The sequence below is a fragment of the Choristoneura fumiferana genome, chromosome 15 (genome assembly GCF_025370935.1).
Source record: "Choristoneura fumiferana chromosome 15, NRCan_CFum_1, whole genome shotgun sequence".
NCBI classification, from domain to species: domain Eukaryota; kingdom Metazoa; phylum Arthropoda; class Insecta; order Lepidoptera; family Tortricidae; genus Choristoneura; species Choristoneura fumiferana.
This window is the reverse complement of record NC_133486.1, coordinates 11,346,697-11,369,540: the sequence shown is the minus strand read 5'-3', so window position 1 is coordinate 11,369,540 and position 22,844 is coordinate 11,346,697. Positions and strand designations below refer to the sequence as shown.

General features: G+C 36.5%; 2 protein-coding genes across 3 annotated transcripts in view; one reads left to right on the top strand and one right to left on the bottom strand.

Annotated features, from left to right (window-relative positions):
* The window catches only part of LOC141435507 (uncharacterized), a 45,240-nt gene extending 31,442 nt beyond the window's left edge, over window positions 1–13,798 (top strand). For both annotated transcript variants that reach the window (XM_074098200.1, XM_074098199.1), the window contains exons 5-8: window positions 6,911–7,052; window positions 9,348–9,547; window positions 10,704–10,856; window positions 12,187–13,798. In XM_074098200.1, coding sequence (XP_073954301.1) covers window positions 6,911–7,052; window positions 9,348–9,547; window positions 10,704–10,856; window positions 12,187–13,360 — 1,669 coding nt within the window. In that variant the 3' untranslated portion in view covers window positions 13,361–13,798. The remainder of the gene's footprint in view (window positions 1–6,910; window positions 7,053–9,347; window positions 9,548–10,703; window positions 10,857–12,186) is intronic.
* A 6,586-nt stretch (window positions 13,799–20,384) lies between these two features.
* Window positions 20,385–22,389, bottom strand: RpS16 (ribosomal protein S16; the record flags this gene model as incomplete). The annotated part of the gene is given in 2 exon segments (XM_074098766.1): window positions 20,385–20,619; window positions 22,275–22,389. Coding segments are annotated over 2 exon segments (261 nt in total), but the record flags the coding sequence as incomplete, so codon positions are not given.
* Window positions 22,390–22,844: the final 455 nt, after the last annotated feature.

Below are 22,844 nucleotides of genomic sequence, written 5' to 3'. Positions count from 1 at the left end.
CTTTTTCTGATTTTTGGCTCATGGCTCAAAATCCATTTGGATTGTTTTTACCCTGGGCAAGACCGCAAAACCAAGCGGGACACTAACAAAAAATGTCCACCCACCGTTTCTGAACTAGCTAAACTTACTGCACATGACTGCAAAATGTTATTCGTAGTATCTGTTTACACGTGCGATGTTTTATAAATGCCTATAAATACATGATTACGAAACTAATTCATGGCAAATAGACACATACATTCCTGAAATATTCTATCAATTACTGTCCAACGTACATAATCGTAAACGATGACATATACCTTTTATTAGAGGAAACGATAGCGTGCCAATGCCAATCCGTATATAAATTCACAGTACGTTGTATGTAGCGTTTAAAATTACCTAATAATAGTGGTAGGTACATCTCGTCCTTTTGCGAGCGTATCGTTATGCGGTTTATTAAATTACATTTATTTAAATAGATATAAGTCGATATGCAACCGAATTTACAATTAACGTGTAGGTAAATAACATTCATAACACGCTGCGATGAGAACAGGATTGTAAACATCTGATTTATTTAGTTTCAGAAATTTCGGGTTTCAAGCCGTGCGAAGTGCAAATCCCGCAAAGATGGACAGTTTTATATTAATATTATACATTTTGACGTGTCGAATTAAAAAAAAACATTAATTTAATTTCTATACTCTTTTAATTGTACACGGAAACAAGGGTGTACGGGGCATTAGTATGACATAAAGTACCACCCACTCTGTCTGCTCTGCACTCGGTCGGACTCTATCAAATATATCTTTCTCTATTGAGCTACAAAACAAATACTTCACACGTATAACACGACTTCCCACGCCTTACCGTTACCGTACTGACTGACAACTGTACCACTACCATGAGTTTACAGTGACCGTACTCGATAGCGACGGCGTAAATTATTTGTATGGAGAGTTGTACAGCGCCTCTACAAATAATTTACGCCGTCGCTATCGAGTACGGTCACTGTAAACTCATGGTAGTGGTACTGATTTCTACTAGACGTGGACGCATCTGCAAAATTCTTAAACTTCCGTGACGTCATACCCGTCTTCGCGAAAACATAAATAGTGACCGAAACCGCGTATGAATGACGCCACTCATACCATAAACAAGGATAAAGTCAGCTGTTTACTCGGGAAGCGCCTTCATGTTCATTCTATATTTAAATTTTATGCAACTGGTAGGGAGTTTTTGTTAATAACAAGATAACAAGAGACATTTTTCAGTGCAAGTCAACTTCCGAAAAAATGTTATTTAAAAAACCGGACAAGTGAGAGTAGAGGGTACGATGAAATATTTCGATGATTATTGATTTTTTTAGTTGAAGGTAGACTACATGTTTAAACTTAAATTGTTCTCATTTTTAAGCCGTGTAGTTCACGCGATAAACAGTAAGTTTTCACCTACTTTCTTAAATAATTTCAAAACGGCAGTAATAAGATTCCTTTTGTCACCCTTCTGGCTCGGAACCCTAAAAATAAAGCTAGGTACGTAGCGCGATTAAATCAAGTCATAAACTAGATTTAAACAAACACCGTGTGATGTTTTGGTGCAAAGTTTCCGATCAATTTTATGTGGCCGTAATTTTGTGGCGGTTAATATAAAATAGGTCAAGGTTTGTAGGTATATTTTGTAAACCGTAAACACGGCTAAGTCATTGAAACAAAAATGACTAAGGCAAGAACATGAATGATGAAACAGATATTTAAATTGTATAACTATATGACTTTATTACTATACATTTGCATTTTTTTGCAGGTGGTAGGACCTTGTGAAAGGTCCGCCCGGATTGCTACCACCATCTTGCTCGCTAATTCTGCCGTGAAGCAGCAGTGCTTGCACTGTTGTGTTTCGGCGTGGAGAGTAAGACAGCCGGTGAAATTACTGGCACTTGAGGTATCCCATCTTAGGCCTCTAGGTTGGCAACGCATCTGCAATACCCCTGGTGTTGCAGATGTTTATGGGCGGTGGTGATCTCTTACCATCAGGAGACCCACTTGATCGTTTGCCATCCAGTCGAATAAAAAAAAACATATATTATATTCTCAGTGTCCAGTGCATGGTCATATACTTTTCCCTAAGTACCTACTTTTTGCAGATAATTCAATGATTGTTTTTTGTTATGGGAACTATATTTTCTGTCACTTAAATTTAGATTTGTCACTAAACTGCGATATCTATCCCTAAGAAATATATTGGTCATCAAATTCATCAAATCTGTCTCTAAGTACAAGTCATCAGATTAATGTAAACCTGTATCCTATATTATAATTTGATGATCAAAATTCGATCACAAAAATAATAGATCTGTCACCTAATAAATAGATCAGTTCCTTAATTCGATGCTTCTACTTATTCCACTAAGGCAGGTCTGGTTAGGTACGACGACGAACGAAGCGAGGAAGAGTGTTAGGTAGAACTGCGACCCTCAGTGCGCGAGCCGAGTGAGCAAAGCGAGCGTGCCGCGGCAGCGGCCGGCGAAGTGCCAGAACCGAACATTTTTTACTAATAGGTACTTGTATGATGAATATACATGTTTGTAGTAGGTCTTGAGTTTTGGATGTTTGTATGTATTTTGTAAGTATATATGTACTTATTATGTATGTCTAATTGTCTACCCGTTGTTTAGCACCCATAGAACAAACTTTGCTTAGTTTGGGGCTGGGTCAATTGGTGCAATTTGTGAGAAGATATTATTATTATTTAATTCATTGTATATCATTATCGTCAAATTTCACTTCAATTATTTGATGATCAATAATTATTTTTCAGTGATTATAATAAATTTTTAGGAAGCCATTTCTATATTGTTTGATGATTCAGTTTTAGTGACACATCTATTATTTTGGAACCCAATATAATTATTAGATGATCAATATTATTTCCGAGTAATTTTTAAATAATATTTAGGTAACCGTTTTAATATTATTTGTTGGTTCAATTTAGGTGACAGATCTACTATTTTAGGAACAAATATTATTTATTAGGTCGCCGAAAACGCATTTATTAGGTGATCAATAAAATCATACCCTTCTTTTATGACTTCAGTCCGCTACTTCCCCGGCTCTGGCTTTTGAGGCCGTATTGGCTAACGATTTTGACGCTCGCGATCGCAATCAAATGACAGTTTTGATAGCAATCAAATCAAAAATTGATTGCGATCGTGAGAGTCAGAAACATTAAGCAATACGGCCCCGAAATCTTAACCATTATAGTTTTCCTTGTAAGTTTGATATACTTACTACCATCCTGAATTTTTTCAAATTTTTGCACCCACCGGTTTAGATTTTGGAGGGGGGGGGCCTCGATTTTAATGAAAATTTTCACTTTCAAGTTGAATATTTTGCAAACAAATCTCTGAATCGAAAAATCTTTTTAGCAACCCCCTAATGGTTTTAAAAGACCTATGCAACGATACCCCACCCCACACTACAAGGTCGGATGAGAAAAAAAATCACCCCCACTTTACGTCTACCATTTTTTTTTAGAGTACTCTAAAAAAATGGTTTTTGAATTTTTTATTGTACCATTTTGTCGGCATAGTTTACATATAATTATATTCGTGCAAAATTAGAGCTTTCTAGCATTGATAGTCCCTGAGCAAAGCCGCGGACAGACAGACAGACAGATATACTGACTGTATATAAATATTTTGTTAATTTAATGACGGTTTTGTTTAGTTTTTTTTATTGTTTGATTTAATTTTTATTTAATTGTTATAATTTGTAATGATATAATGTAATGCTAATGTGATTTAATTTAATAAAGACTTAAACGTTAAACTAAATTAATAAAATAATAATAATATTAATAATGTAGTCAAAATAGTGGCACAGGACTTATCACGCTAACACACACGAGTAATATTTACCTCGACGTTTCGGCAACATTAACCTACAGTGGCCGTGGTCACGAGCAGACAAAGAGAGAGTAAGAAGTAAGAAGTAGTGTAGAGTGATAAGTCCTTTGCGTGGTATTTTGACTATGAGTGACACTTAAGACATTATATTAATAATGTATTTTTTTTTTTATTCGACTGGAAGGCAAACGAGCAAGTGGGTCTCCTGATGGTAAGAGATCACCACCGCCCATAAACATCTGCAACACCAGGGGTATTGCAGATGCGTTGCCAACCCAGAGGCCTAAGATGGGATACCTCAAGTGCCAGTAATTTCACCGGCTGTCCTACTCTCCACGCCGAAACACAACAGTGCAAGCACTGCTGTTTCACGGCAGGATTAGCGAGCAAGATGGTGGAATTTTAAATTAATACGATTTATTTTCTAAATTTAAAATGTATGGTAATCGCGTCGCTTGATAGTTTTGTTCTTAATTTCGAAAGCACCTGTAGACAATGAACGTCTCAGTCGTACCAACATAAGTAATTAAAGTCATTGTTTTAACAAATTTACGACTGCTGAGCAAATGCGAAATCGAAGTGTAATCGACATGCTGTTCAAATGTTTAATTAAGAGTTTACTTAAGGAAAATTTACGATCACGATCATTCCATTGTTTGTGGGCCACGATGATGTAAGCGCATCTGTCTGAATCTTAATTCATTCTCAGAAAATATTTTATATTAATTTTTATTTCGGATTTTAGAAAAAAAACAATTTGAATCTTTTCTCGTCCTGTAGTTAAAACTAGAGTTTGGGTAGACTTAATTAAGTAATATAGTTCCAGAACATTATATAAAATTATGTTATTTTATAATTTATAGGTAATACTTTACTTAGTTATACTCCGTGTACTTAGACACCGGATTAAGATTTGGCCGCACATTCCCGCGCCGTATTGACATTTCTTGATCCGGTTGAGCACCATTGAATGCATGGAACCATAACCAATCATAATTAAACAATAACCATTGTTTTGAACACATTACGATGTGACACATGTGAGTTATGGCGATTAAATGATACCTAATAAAATAATTGTAACAACAAAAAAGACGTCGAAGAACTTCCAAAATGTAAATTAAAAATGTAACTCTTAGCAGAAATAAACTAGTCTATATATCTATCTATCCCCGAGGGTGGTATAAATATGCTAATACGCTATATTATTATGCTACCCCCATCATTATAACTATCCTGATCCTGACCTTTACCATCTGAATCCAAAACTCCGTGATATTTTTTAATTAAATTCCGCCGCTGAGGAAAACTTTGTCATTGACAAAAATATATTTAAAAAATCTACAAATTGATTACAAACTCGATCTCATGTAGCACAGTTGTACATCGAACCCAAAATATTCAAATCCCCTGCCAAAGCGACATCGTAATTTAATCCCGAACCGAAATAAATAACGGTGTTCGCCATCAAGGTGAGATGACATCCAATGTCTTTAGCAAACAACGGGCGCTTGGCAAATTTCTCGAGAGAAAGTCATTTGTATCGATGACTTGATGACGGTGACCAAACTTTTGAGAAGTCGACCAGATATTCTCGTGAGTGAATCACTCCACAAATCTAACTGTTCAGTACACATGAACATGAAATGAAAAAGTAAATTTAAGTATAAAAAAATGCCTGTTAAGCGAAAAATATTAACCAGTTCATTGATAACACTGTAAAAGTATTAAAACGTGTGAAATACTTAGACAAAACATAAAATAGAAACATTTCTGAATATAAAACAAAACACTGTTGTCTATGCTTTTTCTGTTCTTCGGCCTTCTTTTATGCTGGTCGTATTAATCCTCTGTTTAATTACTTTTTCGCTAATTTTGATTCAACATGTACCATAATTAATTGTACACTAAAACATAATCTTATTGTAAGATCAAAAATAAGTCTTTCTACTTGTGTCTGTCAGTCTCTTTGATTCAAACAAGACTTGATTGGTTATTTATTAGGAAAATAGCAATCATAATATGCATACAGATATCAGAATATGAGTTTAGGACTGTCCCGCAGAATCCAAGAAGGTTTGCTACTTTACTCTCCAACGACCTTGGGGCCCACGGACGTCCATTCGCAGCATTTACCGGTTTATTTTAGCGCCACACTTTTTGGCACCGCCGCCCGTTTTTACGTAGAATTCACGCGTGTTTTCTCATATATCGAACCAGACTGATTCATTGGCTGATGAGATTCGGGAAACGTTTCCGAATTTGTACAAACAGAAAAAAAATGCTTAGTAATAATATGATAGATAGGTACCAAAATTAACCGATTACTAGAAGTGGGTCAGATTCCACTTGTAGGGTTAGACCCAAATGTACTAAAAAGCAACAAACAAACATGGGTAATTACTTAGGTACAGTCATCAGCAAAAGTGGATAAGCAGTCGTGGTGCTCAAAATTATCTAAACACTAGCAGTAGAGTCGTGTAGCACCGTAACCGCTCATCCACTTCTGCTGTTGACTGTACATAATTACATTTAGGTAACAGGAGAAATCAAATAAAAGCTTGTAGTTAGACAGCTTGTACTTTGTTTCTGTTACTACACCATAGTGTAAAAAACAACGCGCGACTCCTCTGGCAGCTCGCCCACTCTCCGATAAGCTGTACCTAAAGCCATCGGAAGCTGACCAGCAACCAACATGATCCGACCGTGACTGTTAACGCCGGTTCAACACACGCACGGGACAACATTGGTCCTTCGAGCCGGATCACTGTTAGGGTCCTACGGGTCATTAAATAAAATCGCGCACTGCAGATTTAAGGCTGGTTTAATCGCTGTCTAATTACAATAGACACGTGTAATAAGGTCTAAAATTAGGAGATAGTCCGACGCCGGTGGTGATCGAAAGGCGAGTGTTGCTGCCGGCCGGAGTGATCGTGACGTCGCCGTGTCGTCCTCGTCCCATGCGTGTGTTGAGCCCGTTCACAACAGGAACAGTCCCTAATATTCAAATATCTTCAACAGGATCACAGGAGGCGAGCTATTCGAGCGCGTCATAGACGAAGACTTCGTGCTGACTGAACGCGCGTGCACCGTGTTCATGCGGCAGATCTGCGAGGGGATCGAGTTCGTGCACCGACAGAATATCCTGCATCTGGACATGAAGGTAGCGCCATCTGTGGACGAGTCACGGAACAGTTCACGTTGTTAAAATGCCATCTAACTGGCTACAACATATCGAGAAATCTAAGCTTACAAATTTTACGGTTATTCGCATATGAAATTTTGAATTAAAATAACAAGGGATTTTATTTGAATTCTATGGTATGAACCAACTTTTTTTAAATTATATGTTGGTGCAGTAATGCAAAAAACGTAATCGCGTACCATAGTAAAAACTTTTCGTAGCAAATGTTATGCCCCATTATTTCAAATCAAAGACATTAACAGGTACCTACGTGTTCACTTTGGTTGCTTAAAAGAGCATTGTGTGCCACAACCTTATCTAAACTGTCAACAAGGGCAGATTTCCCAATAAGCCAAAATAAGTACATACTACGTATATAGTGGGCTCGGGATAGGCCGGCAAAATTTGAGAGAGCGGCAAAACTTGGGAATTATTAAAAAGCTGGGATCATCGAACTGAATCGTTGCGTAATAGTTCACTCCAAGTTCACGGATTGCGAGGGGGTGCAAATCTGACTGCTGACCTACCTACTTGTTGCTGTTTTAGCTAATGGTATCCATGCTCTATGATCAGTTACAATCTTTCAGCGCCATTCATAACTTACAATGCCTTCATTCATAGATTTTTTTTCTCAGCCTGGGCAAGGTATTGTTAACCGCTAACAAGTGTCACATGACAGTCGTGACGAACGATATGTTAAATACGGTATCGTAACATGCATTCCCATTGTATTATGTAGGTATTATGTAGAATAAATAATTCTAATCTCGTCCATTCTCAACAATGTGGCGTGGCACTCTGATTGCATGGCCCAAGTCCAAGTCGTTAATCAAAATGGCGGAAACCCAAAGCGCGGGAGTTTTATGATTGTCTGTCCGCTCCGTCATTACTGTTTATTCGACTCAATGTCCAGCGTTATTTCAGTTGACTGTCTTTGAAATGCGAAAAATATAAATATCTTTTAATTTTAGCATGTTATGACGTAAAAAACTATGAATTGGTATTAAATTATTTTGGGTACGAGCCATGATTACGGATTTGTAGAGCACTTAAATAGATTTTAATGAGTAATTCGTTTGTCTTTGAACTACAAATATTATGCAACTTTTCATGGATATGTTTGTTAGACACAGTACTACGTACGTACCCACTAACCAATAATGGACAACAATGATTCAAAACACAATGTAAATTGTTATGAAAATAAATTGAATTGAATTGAATGCTTTATAGCTCACCATTCATGAACTTTACTAGTTATGATCATCAGTAATGTGAATTAGTGTTATTAGTTTTTTTTTAAATAGGGTCCGTTTCTTAAACTTGGGTTTACGAATAAACATTCTATTATTGATTCTTTATGCATGACTGATGCCACCACCCTACTTTATTTATTTACGTATTACCTAGGTAACTAACTAATTACCTTTTTTCTTACTTGCACAATTTTAAACACTGTAATGTGATAGTGAATATCCGTATAAGTACCTACGATATTGCATTATGATAATATGAGCATAGTAAAGTGCCGTAAACTGTTGTGTAATATTTTTAAACGCCTTAGATTTTATAGCCAGTTAAAGTTCCACACGACTTCGCACCGTGCGACACTTTTTAGCACGACGCGTTTCATATTTTTCATTTTTTGTTTGACTAACAAAAACAAACGCGACCAATATTATTATTTTTTATTTATTCATTATTATTGGACTAAATAAGTTTTTGGTAAAAATTTCATTTTTAATACAAGCTTTGTTGCTGACTGTACTTTTTGTTGACTGTACTTTGTATTGTCACCCAAACTATTTGCATACCAAATTTCAAGTCGATGCCATTAACCGTTGAAGAGTTCCGTCCTGTGGAGACGATCCTGGCCGGACTACCAGGATGTCACTACCAATTATTGCATTGTCACCTAATTGTCACGCAATTTACAAAAGTATACCAAGTATATTTATATTGAGTGAAATTGACATTGTTATAAAGGTTAAATATTAATTAGATTTGCATGTTGTTCTCGTAACACTGAATACTGTACCTACTTGAAATACACCAATATCTTGTATTTATGTTCTGTGTATTCTGGCAAATAAATCATTATTATTATTATAATTATTAATTATTAAATTTCAAGTCAATCCAACTACTGCAAGTTGGTCGAATTTAACGTCGACAGACAGAAGCTTGCAAAATAGAACAATATTTTTACCCAGATTACCTACCCTATTGAAACATTAAGATCCGGAGCGTCAATTCCGAACTCTCCTTTTACAGCCAGAAAACATCCTATGCCTCACCAAGTCGGGCAACAGAATCAAAATCATCGACTTTGGGCTGGCGCGGTTCTTCGATCCCGAGAAGAAGTTGCAAGTGCTGTTTGGGACGCCGGAGTTCGTGGCCCCGGAGGTCGTCAACTTTGACCAGATCGGCTACGGCACCGACATGTGGTCCGTCGGTGTTATTTGTTATGTTTTGTAAGTAAAATACATCATCACCTAAAACAAATGATTAAATAAATAAATATCACGGGACTATTCACACCAATTATTGACCTAGTCCCAAAGTAAGCTTAGCAAAACTTGTGTTATGGGTACTAAGCAACGGATAAATATATAATTATATAGATATAGATACATACACATTGAACACCCAAGACCCGAGAACAAACATTCTTATTTTTCATACAAATATCTGCCCCGACACGGGAATCGAACCCGGGACCTCAAGCTTCGTAGTCAGGTTCTCTAACCACTAGGTCGTCTAAATGATTACCTACTAGGATAATCAATTTTTTATTTTTAACTAGCCGTTACCCGCGACTCCGTCCGCGCAGAATTAGTTTTTCGCTATCCCGCGGGAATTATGCAGTTTTCCGGGATAAAAAAGTATCCTATGTCCTTCTCTGGGACTCGAACTATCCGTATACCGAATTTCATTTAAATCGGTTCAGTGATTTAGACGTGATGAAGTAACAAACAAACAAACAGACTTACAAACTTTCGCATTAGTAGGATACGGGCTTTTTTGCCGACCTTACTTTTTTTTTAGCTGTAGTTACTTGCATTGTTTACCAAATTACATATCCACAATAAGTTGCATTTTAAGTCAATGCCATTGACCGTTGAAAAGTTCCATCCCGTAAAGACGATCCTGGGTGGACTACCAGTTTCAAACACTGTAGGTATATATTTTTCCATTTCTATACATTATTTGAAAAATTAGATGTGATCTGGTCTTCTATGAATGTTTTATTTGGCTTATCTAAAATTTTCACCTTTATAGTTACAAGCATCAATATCTGACACAATAAATCGTGCATAAATATCTGATACGTCTCTATTTCTAGGGCTGGTATGACGTGTCAGATATTTTTGCTCGCTCCGCTGTGGCAGATATTAATGCAGCAGGTAACTGTCTATGGTTAAATTGAGAAAAGTTTGTCTTTATGACATTGGCATTGATTTTGACTTGGTCTATGTAGAAACTTTTTTCACTACATCTATTGCGTATATTGTAGGTAGGTATGTTCTGTATGATAAAGGATTAATCGCGATCGTCCGTTGTTACCCACTCTACACGAATCACTATTGAGGACAATTAATTTATTATTATTTATTTTATCTCTTTCAGACTATCGGGACTTTCACCGTTTATGGGCGAGACAGACATAGAGACCATGGCGAATGTCACAGTAGCCAAATACGACTTCGACGACGAAGCTTTCACAGAGATTTCAGAAGACGCGAAAGACTTTATTGGAAAACTGCTTGTGAAAGACAAAGAGTAAGTTTATTGTAAAGTAGAATTAAATTCAACCTCAAATACATATGAATGACTTGATTATTTGTTGAATTCTCAAGTTTTATATGCATTTAAGAGGATAATCAGATTTATGCTAGTTTGTCGTGAGAACCTACTGTCAAAAGATGAGCGCATGAAGCATCTACATAGTAGTGAGCATGCTTTAAACGTTGGCCACATTTTAATGAAAAAAAAATGAAATAGCAGCTTCATCAGAGTGCCAACACTGTTGTAGTAGTGACGTCATATCCGACACGTTTATTCCGAATTATACATTCATTTTAGTTTGAAAAACACTTCAGCAATTTTACATGGATTACAAATTGAAATGTTGCCAGCTCTAAATTTGTCTTCTTCGATATAAAAAGTCCTACAAATGTTTTTGTTTGGTTCTTACGAAACATTTCTAGTTTGAGATTCAACGATCTAAATGAATTTATCTATTTAAATAAGGAATGTTATACTTGAATTTAGTCATGTATGAAATTTCGACCGTTACCATTCAAATCCGTATTCAATAAAAGCTGCATAAAAGCCAGCCCGTCGATTAAGACCCCTTGTTACTTTTGATTGCATCCAACACAAATTCTAACAAGTCATTCTAATACCGTACCATTTAAACTGTTTACGTGCTAACCTTCCTATGTGTATAACGTAGAACTCGTATGTAGTTGCATGGTAGTCACAATACAAATTTTACAAGCAGTGGACTATTCATTTAACCACCGAAATTGTGTATAAGGTGTTTTATAATTGATCGGAACTATTTTAGGAGGTGGTCAGGTCAACTTGACTGAACATCCTTGTTTGCTTGGAACCTTAATGTTTTTCAGAACTTTTCTCTGGTCGATAAATGTTTCCACATAGATAGATGTTCAAAATTGTACGGCATCAAAAATTCCGATTTTATGTACCTTTCTTTGCATGGTAGCTCAACAAGTCAAACTAACCCAACGATCAGTTGAAATATTCCGGACCGGATATTTAATTAAATAAATCCGGATAATTGGCATCTTGAATCGAGTTTAGCTTGACATGTTTCGAGCTAATTCGTAGCCCTTCTTTCGGGAGCATGCGGCGGAAACTGAAAATGTCGAGCTAAACTCTCGATTTAATACGTGTTATCTGGATTTATTTTATTTAATATGACTGAGTCTTACGGTAGTTTCATGTTTAAAACCTTGTAAAATTGGTCAACTGCTTGTTCAAATATTGTGGTAGAGTACCCTTTTGTATCCTTGCACCGCCTTGTTTCGTCCTATCCTTGATCACGCATTCGTGGTGTTGGGAGTAACAAGGGCTCTTGTCGCAGGTCGCGGCCGAGTGCGACGGAGTGCTTGCGGCACCGCTGGATCGCACGGCGCGCGCCGCCGCCGCCGCGGCCGCAGCCGCCGCCCTCGCCCAAGCACGAGCTCGACGTCGCCAAAGACAACCTCAGGATCTTCGTGGAGCGGTGGGGTGAACACCCCAACTCGCCATACGTCTTCGACAACCACGCACATGAGATCACTTGTCTCGCAGACGGCAGCTGTGAAAGATCCTCCATCGGAGCCTGCTCGCCTAGTCCAAGAAGCTCCTTAGCGAGCTCCCCCGACGCAGTGTTCGATGATGACGACTTGGACCCGCCACCTATCATGAGGGACAACAATTACTTAGCGCCGAAATACAACCCGGTCGAAAGGAGAGCGTCCGACAGCTCTTGCTTCCTCCACAAGAGACAGGATGTGCTCGTAAGAAAGAACTTAGCTGAAGAAATAAAGAAGTTGTCCGATCATCTGTTTATGTTATCTACGATGAATACAGATCTAGCTAACAACAATAATGTTAAAGAATTAGACAAAAATATAACCGAAACAAAGACAGTCACAAAAGACGAGAAGAAATTAACAAACGGCTTCAAAAGTCAAACAGTCACGTCAGTCACAAAATCGGTCACAAATGGCGATGCTAGCTTTAAAGAGAAATCACTGTTTACGTCAAAATCTAGTCACAGAATCAACTCCTCGTTTTTGACAGAGAGGGAGCCGGTCAGACCGGTGACGAGTAACATGCCATGGGCAAAGTCAGCGAGGTCGAAAAGGGTCACGACCAGCAGTCGGGATGTGGCCAATCAGCCTCTGGAAAGGCGGAACAGTTTCTTTGACGAATTCGACAGAAGGCGAGAGAAAATAGACAAACTCGTCAATGGTCCTGAAAACGGAAGACAAGTGCCTTATAGAAGAGGAGATGAGAACAACGCGCATAGAACTAAGGATCTTCTTCTACATCTGCTAGAGAAATGGGGGGAATCCGAAGTGGAAGGAGAGCGAGCAGCTGGAGGAACGTCGAACGGCGGCAGGCACCAATCGATCTCCTTAGAGTGGTCGCCGTCAAACGAGCTGGCGCAAAACTCCATGACGAGTGTCCACGCTTTCTACCAAAGACAGACCTCCGACGAGAAAACGCAACGGAAAATAATAAAAAATAACATCCAGAACTCGAAATGATGAGCTGCTAGTGCCATGACCCGTTACCAAAGTAACAAGATGAGATTAAGTTATCATTACACTTTAAGATAATTTTAGAGACATGAAATGACAATTTATTACGGATCTAGTCCCGGTATCGCAATGTTCTCTACGAGCGAAGACTGAAGATTTATAAGGGGTTTGGACATGTTGAGAGTAAATACGTACTTAATTTTGTACTTTTTATAATGAATTGTCACAATTTTTTCATTATTTAATTCTACTTTTAGTTTAGTGAAATCCAAAATTGCACTGCAATGCAACGGATTATAAACAATTTTGGCTAGACTGCTGGTGCAGCTGTCTACTTAGAAAAGTGAAGTACGCTTAAATGTTAACTTAAACACAAATTTTATGCCGTAATACCTTTTGTTTTATGATACTTTGTTGTTAAGGAATAATAAGGTTTTATTTAAATGTGCGTTTTATTGTCTACTAACACTGTAAACAAATCATCAAAAACTAACACTTCTATGTTGCCATTTTCGGCCCAGGTGATGGAAAGACTTCTTGGATTTAGACAATTCGACACTTATACTGAGCGACATATTGTCTGAGGGTTGCATGAGGGTTGCATAAGGGTAAATCACAGATTCTTCACTCTCTAAATTCTTCACAGGGCAAGTCTTATTTATAGAGACTCGACGTCGATAACGATAATTCAATATTCTAGTGACCGCCTGGAAGCGTCAGCGACTCTCCGCCATCCTTGGCTGATCCAGTCTGCGCTCTGCACGGAACTCCACGTTACCAAGTCCAAGCTGAAGAGGTACGTCATTAAGAAACGCTGGGCTAAGGCTGTGTCAGCTGTCATCGCTCTCAAAAGAATGGGAGCCAAGTTCGAAGACGTTTCAGAGCATAAAGTGGTTTAGTTTTTCTGGAGAGGCCCAAGAGTTCGTATTTTAAGCCGACAAGAAAAATGAAAAAAAAACAACTAACATGCATACATAAATGTTGCCACATAAAATATGTAGTCAGTTTTTGGAGCTCCAAAGAATAGAAGAATAGAATAGAAGACATTTATTCACATTCACAAAGACACAAATACAACAAAACTAAAAAACAACAACAGCAAACACAAATAAAACAAAACTAAAAAACTACAATTAACAGCAAACACAAATAAAACAAAAAAAAAGAAAAAGAAATACAAAAATTAAAATATATGATTTTGTAAGGATAAGAATCAGAACTAAAAATATCTTGGAATAACGGGTAGTGTACAAGCAGCTTTATTATTATTTTTGTTGTTGGCAACTATTTTTATAACATTATACCTGCTACACTCATAAATGATGTGACGTGCCCGAGCAAAGTGAGGCATAGTTTTACCCGGCCACTGTTGCTTGCAGAATTCGGCCTTAATTTTTTTTGGCCTAAATATATTTTTTTACACTCAGAATCAACGCTGTGCGTGACTTTCTTAGGCTATTCCTATAGATGGCGTTACTGGTCAATACACATTGAAAATCGATTATCATCTATGGAAAAGTCATTTAGAAATAATGATTATTTTAATAAGTAATACTAGTGTTAATGAACTCTGTTGTTTAACATTGTCTGTCTGAAACTGTTACAAATAATCAATGGCCATAAATTGAAAATATCAATTTTACAATCGTTACAAATAACTACCATGTTGAACCTTGTCTCTAAGAATATTTTAATCCCGTGACACGTGCGAGAAAAATTGTAGGTATAAGAAATATGAGCAGGGGATATAAAGTTTTTATAAATATAAGTTCGGGCTGTCAAGCAAAGCCATTTTCAAAATCTTTGAGATGTAACACTTAATAAGAAATAAATGATATTTGTTTAAGGTTTTTGAAAATCGACCTGTGAGTTGGTGAAATAAGGGATTTTTTTTATAGGAAGGTGTCATTATCGAAGATAAATCGATGAATCTTTATTAAACTTGCATTTTGAGCACTGATAAGAGAAAAATTATATTTGTTTCGCGTTTTTTTATTTTTTATCAGTTTTGAAATAGGGGAGAAAGTTTATATGGAATATCGTCATTGTCGAAGATAACGATGGTTCTTTATGAAACTTGGCATTTGGCAAAGTGATAAAGATAAATAGATTTTATCGCGCGTTTTTATATTTTCAATGAGGGGTAAATAGGGATGAACTTTATATGGAAGATCGCATTGTAATGATTTTTAAAAACTTGGCATTTGGGCACTTATAAGAAATGAAATAGATATTTGTTGAAGCATTTTGAAAATAACCTAAAGGTGATGTAACAGATCTGTGATGTAGTGTTAGCAGGTCTTCTCAGCTCAAGCAAATTACCTATGTGGGTCTTTTAGAGGCTTCTTGACATAATCAATTAGCATGAAAAAAAAAAATTTCATGAGAACACCTTTTTATGACAGTAGGTTTTGATTGCCGTTGTAAAGTTTTTTTTTTCTAACTATTGACCATGGATTTCAGGTTTCGAATTTCTAACGATACCGATACTCGCCGTTTACGAGATCAAGTGGTTTGACTATAAGGGTTCAATTTTTCTCCTTTTGAGCTGCGGAACTCTAAAACCATTTGTTCCGGTGCTCGGCAAAAGTGACCTACTTATTTACTTGAAAATATGGGATGAAAGTTCTTAAGGAATTCAAAAAAAATACTTATTTATATTTATCGGAAATACGTGTAGCATGCTTAGTAAAAATGCCGTATCACTATTATATTTTTTCCAAGAAACATGGATGATGGATGGATGGTGGAGAACAAAAAAAAATGTTTTATTTATAACAATATTTTAAAATAGATTAAGTATTTTCAGTAAACCGTATAAGTTTCTATGTGCTATTATTGGCAAAATAGGTATCCTAATTTAATTAGATACTTCCCAAAGTTACTATTCCGCGCGGACGAAGTCGCGGCAAAAGCTAGTGATTATTTTAATAAGTAATACTAGTGTTAATGACTCTTGACCTTTGTTGAACATAGTTCTTGCTAGAAAACATGCTACAAATAATCAATGGCCATAAGTTGAAAATATCAATTTTACAATCGTTACAAATAACTACCATGTTGAACCTTGTCTCTAAGAATATTTTAATCCCGTGACACGTGCGAGAAAAATTGTAGGTATAAGGAAATATGAGCAGAATATATATAACATAAATATATACATATAAATTCGGGATATTTCAGTGTTGAAAACACCTTTTGAAACTATTTTAGAATCTGGCAAGCAAAGGCGGCATTTTCAAAAATCTTTGAGATGTCAACACTGATAATACGCTGAAAACTATTACTGATATTTGAATTTATAAAGAACTGTTTTTCTAACTACAGGTACTGTAATGCACACAAACTGAGCTGAGTTTCTAGTTTTTAGCGTATTATTGAAAGAAAGAAGAAAGAAAGAAAGAAGAAAATACATTTATTCACAACACAAGACAAAAAATTATTAGGTACAAAAAAAAACAACACAAAGGTATGTGTATTGCGGTTGTGAATCGGACACTGGCTCAGCATAATGCTGAAGCGTTAAAACACCAGCGCTGATTTTCAGCCAGCACCGTCGGCAACCCTCGGGCCGTATAAAGACATACTACACACCATTAAACTACATAAAACTACATAATAAATAGATATTTTGTAACTACAAAATAATTTATTGTGTGACTAAAACATAAAATAAAGAATATTGGTGTTGACATTTAAAAGATTTTTGGAAATGCCATTTTTTTTAAGGACACGATTCGAACATCCCGCGTGATACAACTTGAATAAAAACTTTCAGCTTTCAACTTTCAAAAGTTCATTACTTAATACTCAGTTTTGACACATTTTTGAGATACATTTTTTATGCGACGTCTTTACGTTACTCCCGGATTGTGTTCGAACCGCTTAACGGTATAGTGCCTATTCAATTATTGGAATTATACCTCTATAGTTTTTGTGGTACTAGTCGGGGCAATGAACTTTTAGGCAAAGTTAGGCGGCGGAAGCTATAGAAACTCTTATACAGCAGCGCAGCGGTGTTGTCAATAATGAAATAAAAATAAAAATAATTATTAATGTTATAACTACTTATAAATAGCATCGTTTTGATTACGCAAATTTAAAACTATGAACAATAATTCTTGCACGTGTAAACAGGGCATTATGATACGATAGATATGAATTTAGTAATGGTGCCAAATTTTGAATAGCAAGACATAGGCTGCAATCTCAACTAGATCTGTGTGTATATCCTAAGGTACTTACTAAAACTAATTACCTAAAAATAGACTGTTAGAAACTTGACTTCTTTGGAATATATCAATTCCATTTTCCATACCTTGAGGATCATTGAGAAGGTTTTTTGACAGATGACAATAGCTAGATAGATGGCGTTAGTATTAATCGTAAGGTCCATTTAATAATTGTGCACAGGTTGATTCGCCGCTAGTACGAATTAATTTAACGAAAGTAAATTCACTTGCCATTGTGTGAATCACGTGTGAATGCTATTCTTATAGACAAATTCTTCTATTCTCCTTTTTCGAAGGGCCGGCCACGCATCCGTAACTCAACTTATGTTGTGGATGTCCATGGGCAACAGTGATCACTTACCATCAGGTGTCCCGCCTGTTTGCTTCCTATCATATAAAAAATCATCCTATGCTAATATTTTGTAAACAAAAGTACCTGCTTATGTACCTTTGAACACAATTATCACTTGAGTCAATAAATTCGTGTCAGCAGGGCTACTACGAAACTCGAAACTCCGTATCCGGACTCGGTCCACGTATTTTTTTGGCTGGCAAGATGAAATAACAAGACACAAGGCCTCCGTCATGGTTGTTGCAATCCCTCTCGACTCAGATTAGCCTCTGTGTAAGGCGCCACAGAAAAAAATACTTTCTCACCATGTCATATGGTTCATTGTCGTAAATACAAATTATCAGAGTACTCAGTCCCGTACTATCTAGTACATCCATGGTGTGAATTGAGCCAATTTCAAAATTAAGCCTGTAACGTCAAAAGGACATCTCGCCAATGGCGCCATCTATCGATATTTTGTCAGAAAGAAAACCCTCATTCTGAATTTCTAAATCTTGTCTGATGTTAAATTAAACTTAGTGCATAAATCACTATCAATTCAGTAGTCATCATGGTATGGTATGTAAATCAGTGTTATTGCATGATAAAAAAAATGTAAATAACTATATTTTTATAAGATTTAATGAAAGACATTAACGACTAACGATTAAGTTAAGGTTTGTTGCTAATTATAAGTGTGTAATCCACGGATCTGAGTGCAAATATCTCGTTAAGTTGAATCTACATTTTTTCTTAGATAGTTTATCCCCAAATAGTATTAACGGTTATGAATCTATGAATAAATTGTTATAAAACGTCACAGGTTTCAGACAAACGTTTAAAATTTTAATTGACTGCATTTAATTACGCAAAATCAAAGACATTTGAAGGAAATAAAGTTATATTATAAGCAAAGTTTGGTGTTTTATTTTAATCAATTAATTTTCTACAGAAACTGCTTCTAGTTAACCACAAACAGGACAGCTGCATCTGTGGGACGCCGACTAATATAAAATATATTAACCAAGAATCCACCTGCTCTTACGATGGTAAATTGTCGAGGCCTATTATGATGACTTCTACAATTCTACAACTAGACAAAGTCCGAGGTCACAGATTACTTAATAGTTAGGTACGCAGTGTCCTATTTCAAGGAGGCAATCCCCCAACTCCTCGCCCCTGCATTTCGGTATGCCCAAGAGGAGTACTGAACTACAGAGTCGCGGTCTGTCGGGCTAGTTTTGAAACTATAGTCTGTTCTGGCTCTACTTACTCCAGGCCCACATAAAATAAGTCGCCACTTGGTAAGACCACAGAATAAATAATAGTACAAGTAGTAAGACTAATAACGAAAATGACAGTATTTGTTAAATTTGATATCCAACTCCCAACTCCAAAAAGTGCCACAGAATATAAAATAGTACCCCCGCCGAGTATATAGTTTTCCTGAACTAACCATGTTGGTCATCGTTCATCCACCATTACCTCTAATATTTCGTTTTCTAGAATTTTTTTACCGTACAACGGCAAAACTACTAGACACTGGCAAAATTGTCCTCCAATGAACAGAGCCATATTTTTTTAAAGAAACAACAACTAACCATGTTGAATACACGTTTTTGTCGTAAGGGTGGTTTCAGACTAGCGTGGTTTTTTCTGCGCATACAATAACCGCGAAAGTTCGCGTCAGTTACTTTTTCACTATCACCAAGAAGGCTTGACACTTTAATGAGAGCTATCGTTTTTTGTCTTTCTAGATGGCGCCACTGTTCCGTGAGGTTTTTAAGTGTGGCTTTCAAAGTCTGTTATTACGGGCATGAAAATGAAAACAAAGTTTAGATTAAAATCATATTTAATACCCTTAAAACCGTACCATAAAAATTTCGAGCAACCAATGTTGCGTAGTCCCGTTTTGTTCGGAAAAAAAGGGAGGACAAGTTTCCGAAAGACAAAACTGTCTCAAAACACAGACATTCATTGCCCCGTAACGCATTATTGCCATAATTAATTTCAGGTAATGCAAAATATTCACAAAATTATTCTAATTATAAATAAACCCGCGTAGCTCACCCAAAAACTATGATATTTGACATTTAGGAGGCCTCACGCTACACTAGCGGCGAATTCATACGCGATAGCCCTCATTGGAACGACGATTTGAATGAAATAAGAGTATGCGGAACACCGCAATAACAAGGGCAACTTTTTATTTCGATATTAAAATAGGATCGAGATGTTTAACCAGCCAAATAAGTGGTCTATCAATTTTTAAACAAGTTTCTATCCAACCTATCAAATGAATATGTCGCTAATTTCAAGTTAACAGACACGTCTATATTGGCATTATCGTTTTATGACATGCAAACGATTATCAACTTTAGGGTGGTAGACCACATATTTGGCTGATGGTACATTAAATGATCTAGAAATATGAAATTTTGCAAGTGTTCAAATAAAACAACCAAAATATATTTTATCGTTTTTTATTGTCGCCCCATGCTATCGCACTGACACAGCTACACCAGTACAATACCACCGAACGGCAGCAGTAGTGTCTTAACGGTACGATTTCTGGTAGCGGGCACGAGCGCCTGGACCGCCGAACTTCTTGGGCTCGCAGCGACGGGGGTCGGCAACCAGCAGGCTCCTGTCGTATTGGACAAGGATATCCTTGATTTCCTTCTTGGAGGCTTCGTCTACATCTGTAAATGGAATTGGGAGAGGTGAATATTGTGATTTGCTGTAACTCTGTACTCTGAAAACGCAGTGCGGGGGGTGAACCTAGGTAGCCTGGATAGTCAAAAGACTGGCAGAAGGAATGGATAAGTGGACATACCTCCACCAACAAAACTAAATTTAAGAATTTTGATGATGATGGACTCGAAGGTGTGAGTACACAACCTGTGCATTACTTGTCATCACTGACACTGACCTCATGTTAAAAAAATGTAGGCAACCAGTGCCCTATTTCACAAAGCTACAAGTTACAATGTACAAGCGGTAGTCTTTGTTGCAGTATGCGTTGAAAAGAGACTACCGCTTGTAAATTGTAACTAGTAGCTTCATGAAATGGGCCACTGGTAAGAAAAGTGTTATTACTACGGCGCAACTACACTTGTATGGTCAAGGACTTAAATTCACGAGCCACCATGGAACCTTTTTAAAGGAAAAGTCATTTCAATTTTCCTCCTTAACTAATGCGTGTCACTATGACGTTTACTGTGAAATGGTTCCATGGTGGCTCATGATTAAAGTCCTTGACTGTACAGTCTAGGAAACTGAATCACATACCAGGATAAATCTTTTTCATAATCTAATTCACTATGATTTCTTTGGCAAATGTATGGTATGTCAAAATGACATTAGTAGATTCCCTGGTACGTGATTCAGTTTCTTTGATTACGTTATTGATAATATTTATTAAATAAATGAACAGCACCTTGAATAATTTATTTAAAGTCAAACAGCATGTAGGTAGTTAATTGTTGCAAAAATTAATTTGTGGTGGATAAAATGTATCAAATCCAAGTGGCTACTGGGTACTACAGATAAAACGGTATAAATTCGACTTGCAGCACATTTCCAATTATTTTCCAGTCGCCTCCTTGATGAGCATAATGGCTTTACTGAGACAAGGCGCTGTGTATTGTGGGTAGAGCTTACGGCGTTCTACCCATAGTGCCGACGCGGGTATGTGATATACATACATGTCGTCAACAATGACTATGCTAAGCTACACTACACTATTCGACTCAGGGGTCACACACAGGACAAACAATGGGATTTTTCCCCTATATGTTTAGGTGGATAATGTGCAGTGTAGTACGAACATAACATAGAATGGGTAAATTTTGTAGTGTACACTTCAAACAAGCACAGCATTGAGGGCTCATGCCGTTTGGTAAATGTCACAGTTTATCTCCTTTCCCTGAAATGACTGACTCACATAAAGATGAGACAGCTTTGGAAAGAAAGGGTACTAAATACATCAAAACAAACAATATAGAATAACACGTAAAAAAAAAATAACTCAACTCTATAAACCAACAGATTTTGCCATGTTACCTGATAGCAGTAAAGTCTGATTTCTATCTTCAAAAATAAAAATTAAATTATAATAGTGTATCCATTGACATTTGCTTTGACATAGAGTCCGAACTGTTTACAGCAACACCAATCATAATGACCAAGAAAAAAGTCCCACCCAACATGATCTTATACACAAAAATTACTATACACTTTACTTTTACTACACTTGTTCTGATGACCAACCAACCAAATACTGATCTCCCTTTGATGTCATTATAAATGGTTATGGCTATATCCTAAATTCACGATGTTGAGCACAAGTACTTACACTTTTGGTAGAAAGCAATGAGTGCCTTGGAGATGGCTTGTCTGATGGCGTAAACCTGTGCAACATGACCACCACCCTTAACCGTGACTCTGATATCCACACCAGAGAACTTTTCCTGAAACAACAAATACACTGTTATAATTCAGTTCTAATAAATCCAGTTAACGTTTGGATTACTTAAATTAATCAGAAATTAATATTTACTTCACATCCAAAGATACTCAGGTTCGGAATAAGTTTGATCATCATTTCAACAAATGACAAATAAAAAGTAACATGAAGAAAAAATTAAACAAGTGTACTTTAGTTAAAATTTCTGAATATAGGTAGGTATAAATTCAACACTAAAAAAGAATATATACCAAATGATGAAATAGTAAAATAAAATTATTCTACAGGTTAGGTTTGACAACACTTTCATTACTTATTTAATCTACAACAAACAATAAATTATTTACCATAAACATCATGCATTATTCTAAGATGACTACACAATGTTACTTATTATGTGCGACTACATTATTCTATTACACTCCTAGATCAAAATAATTTTCTGAAAGGTCTAAATTA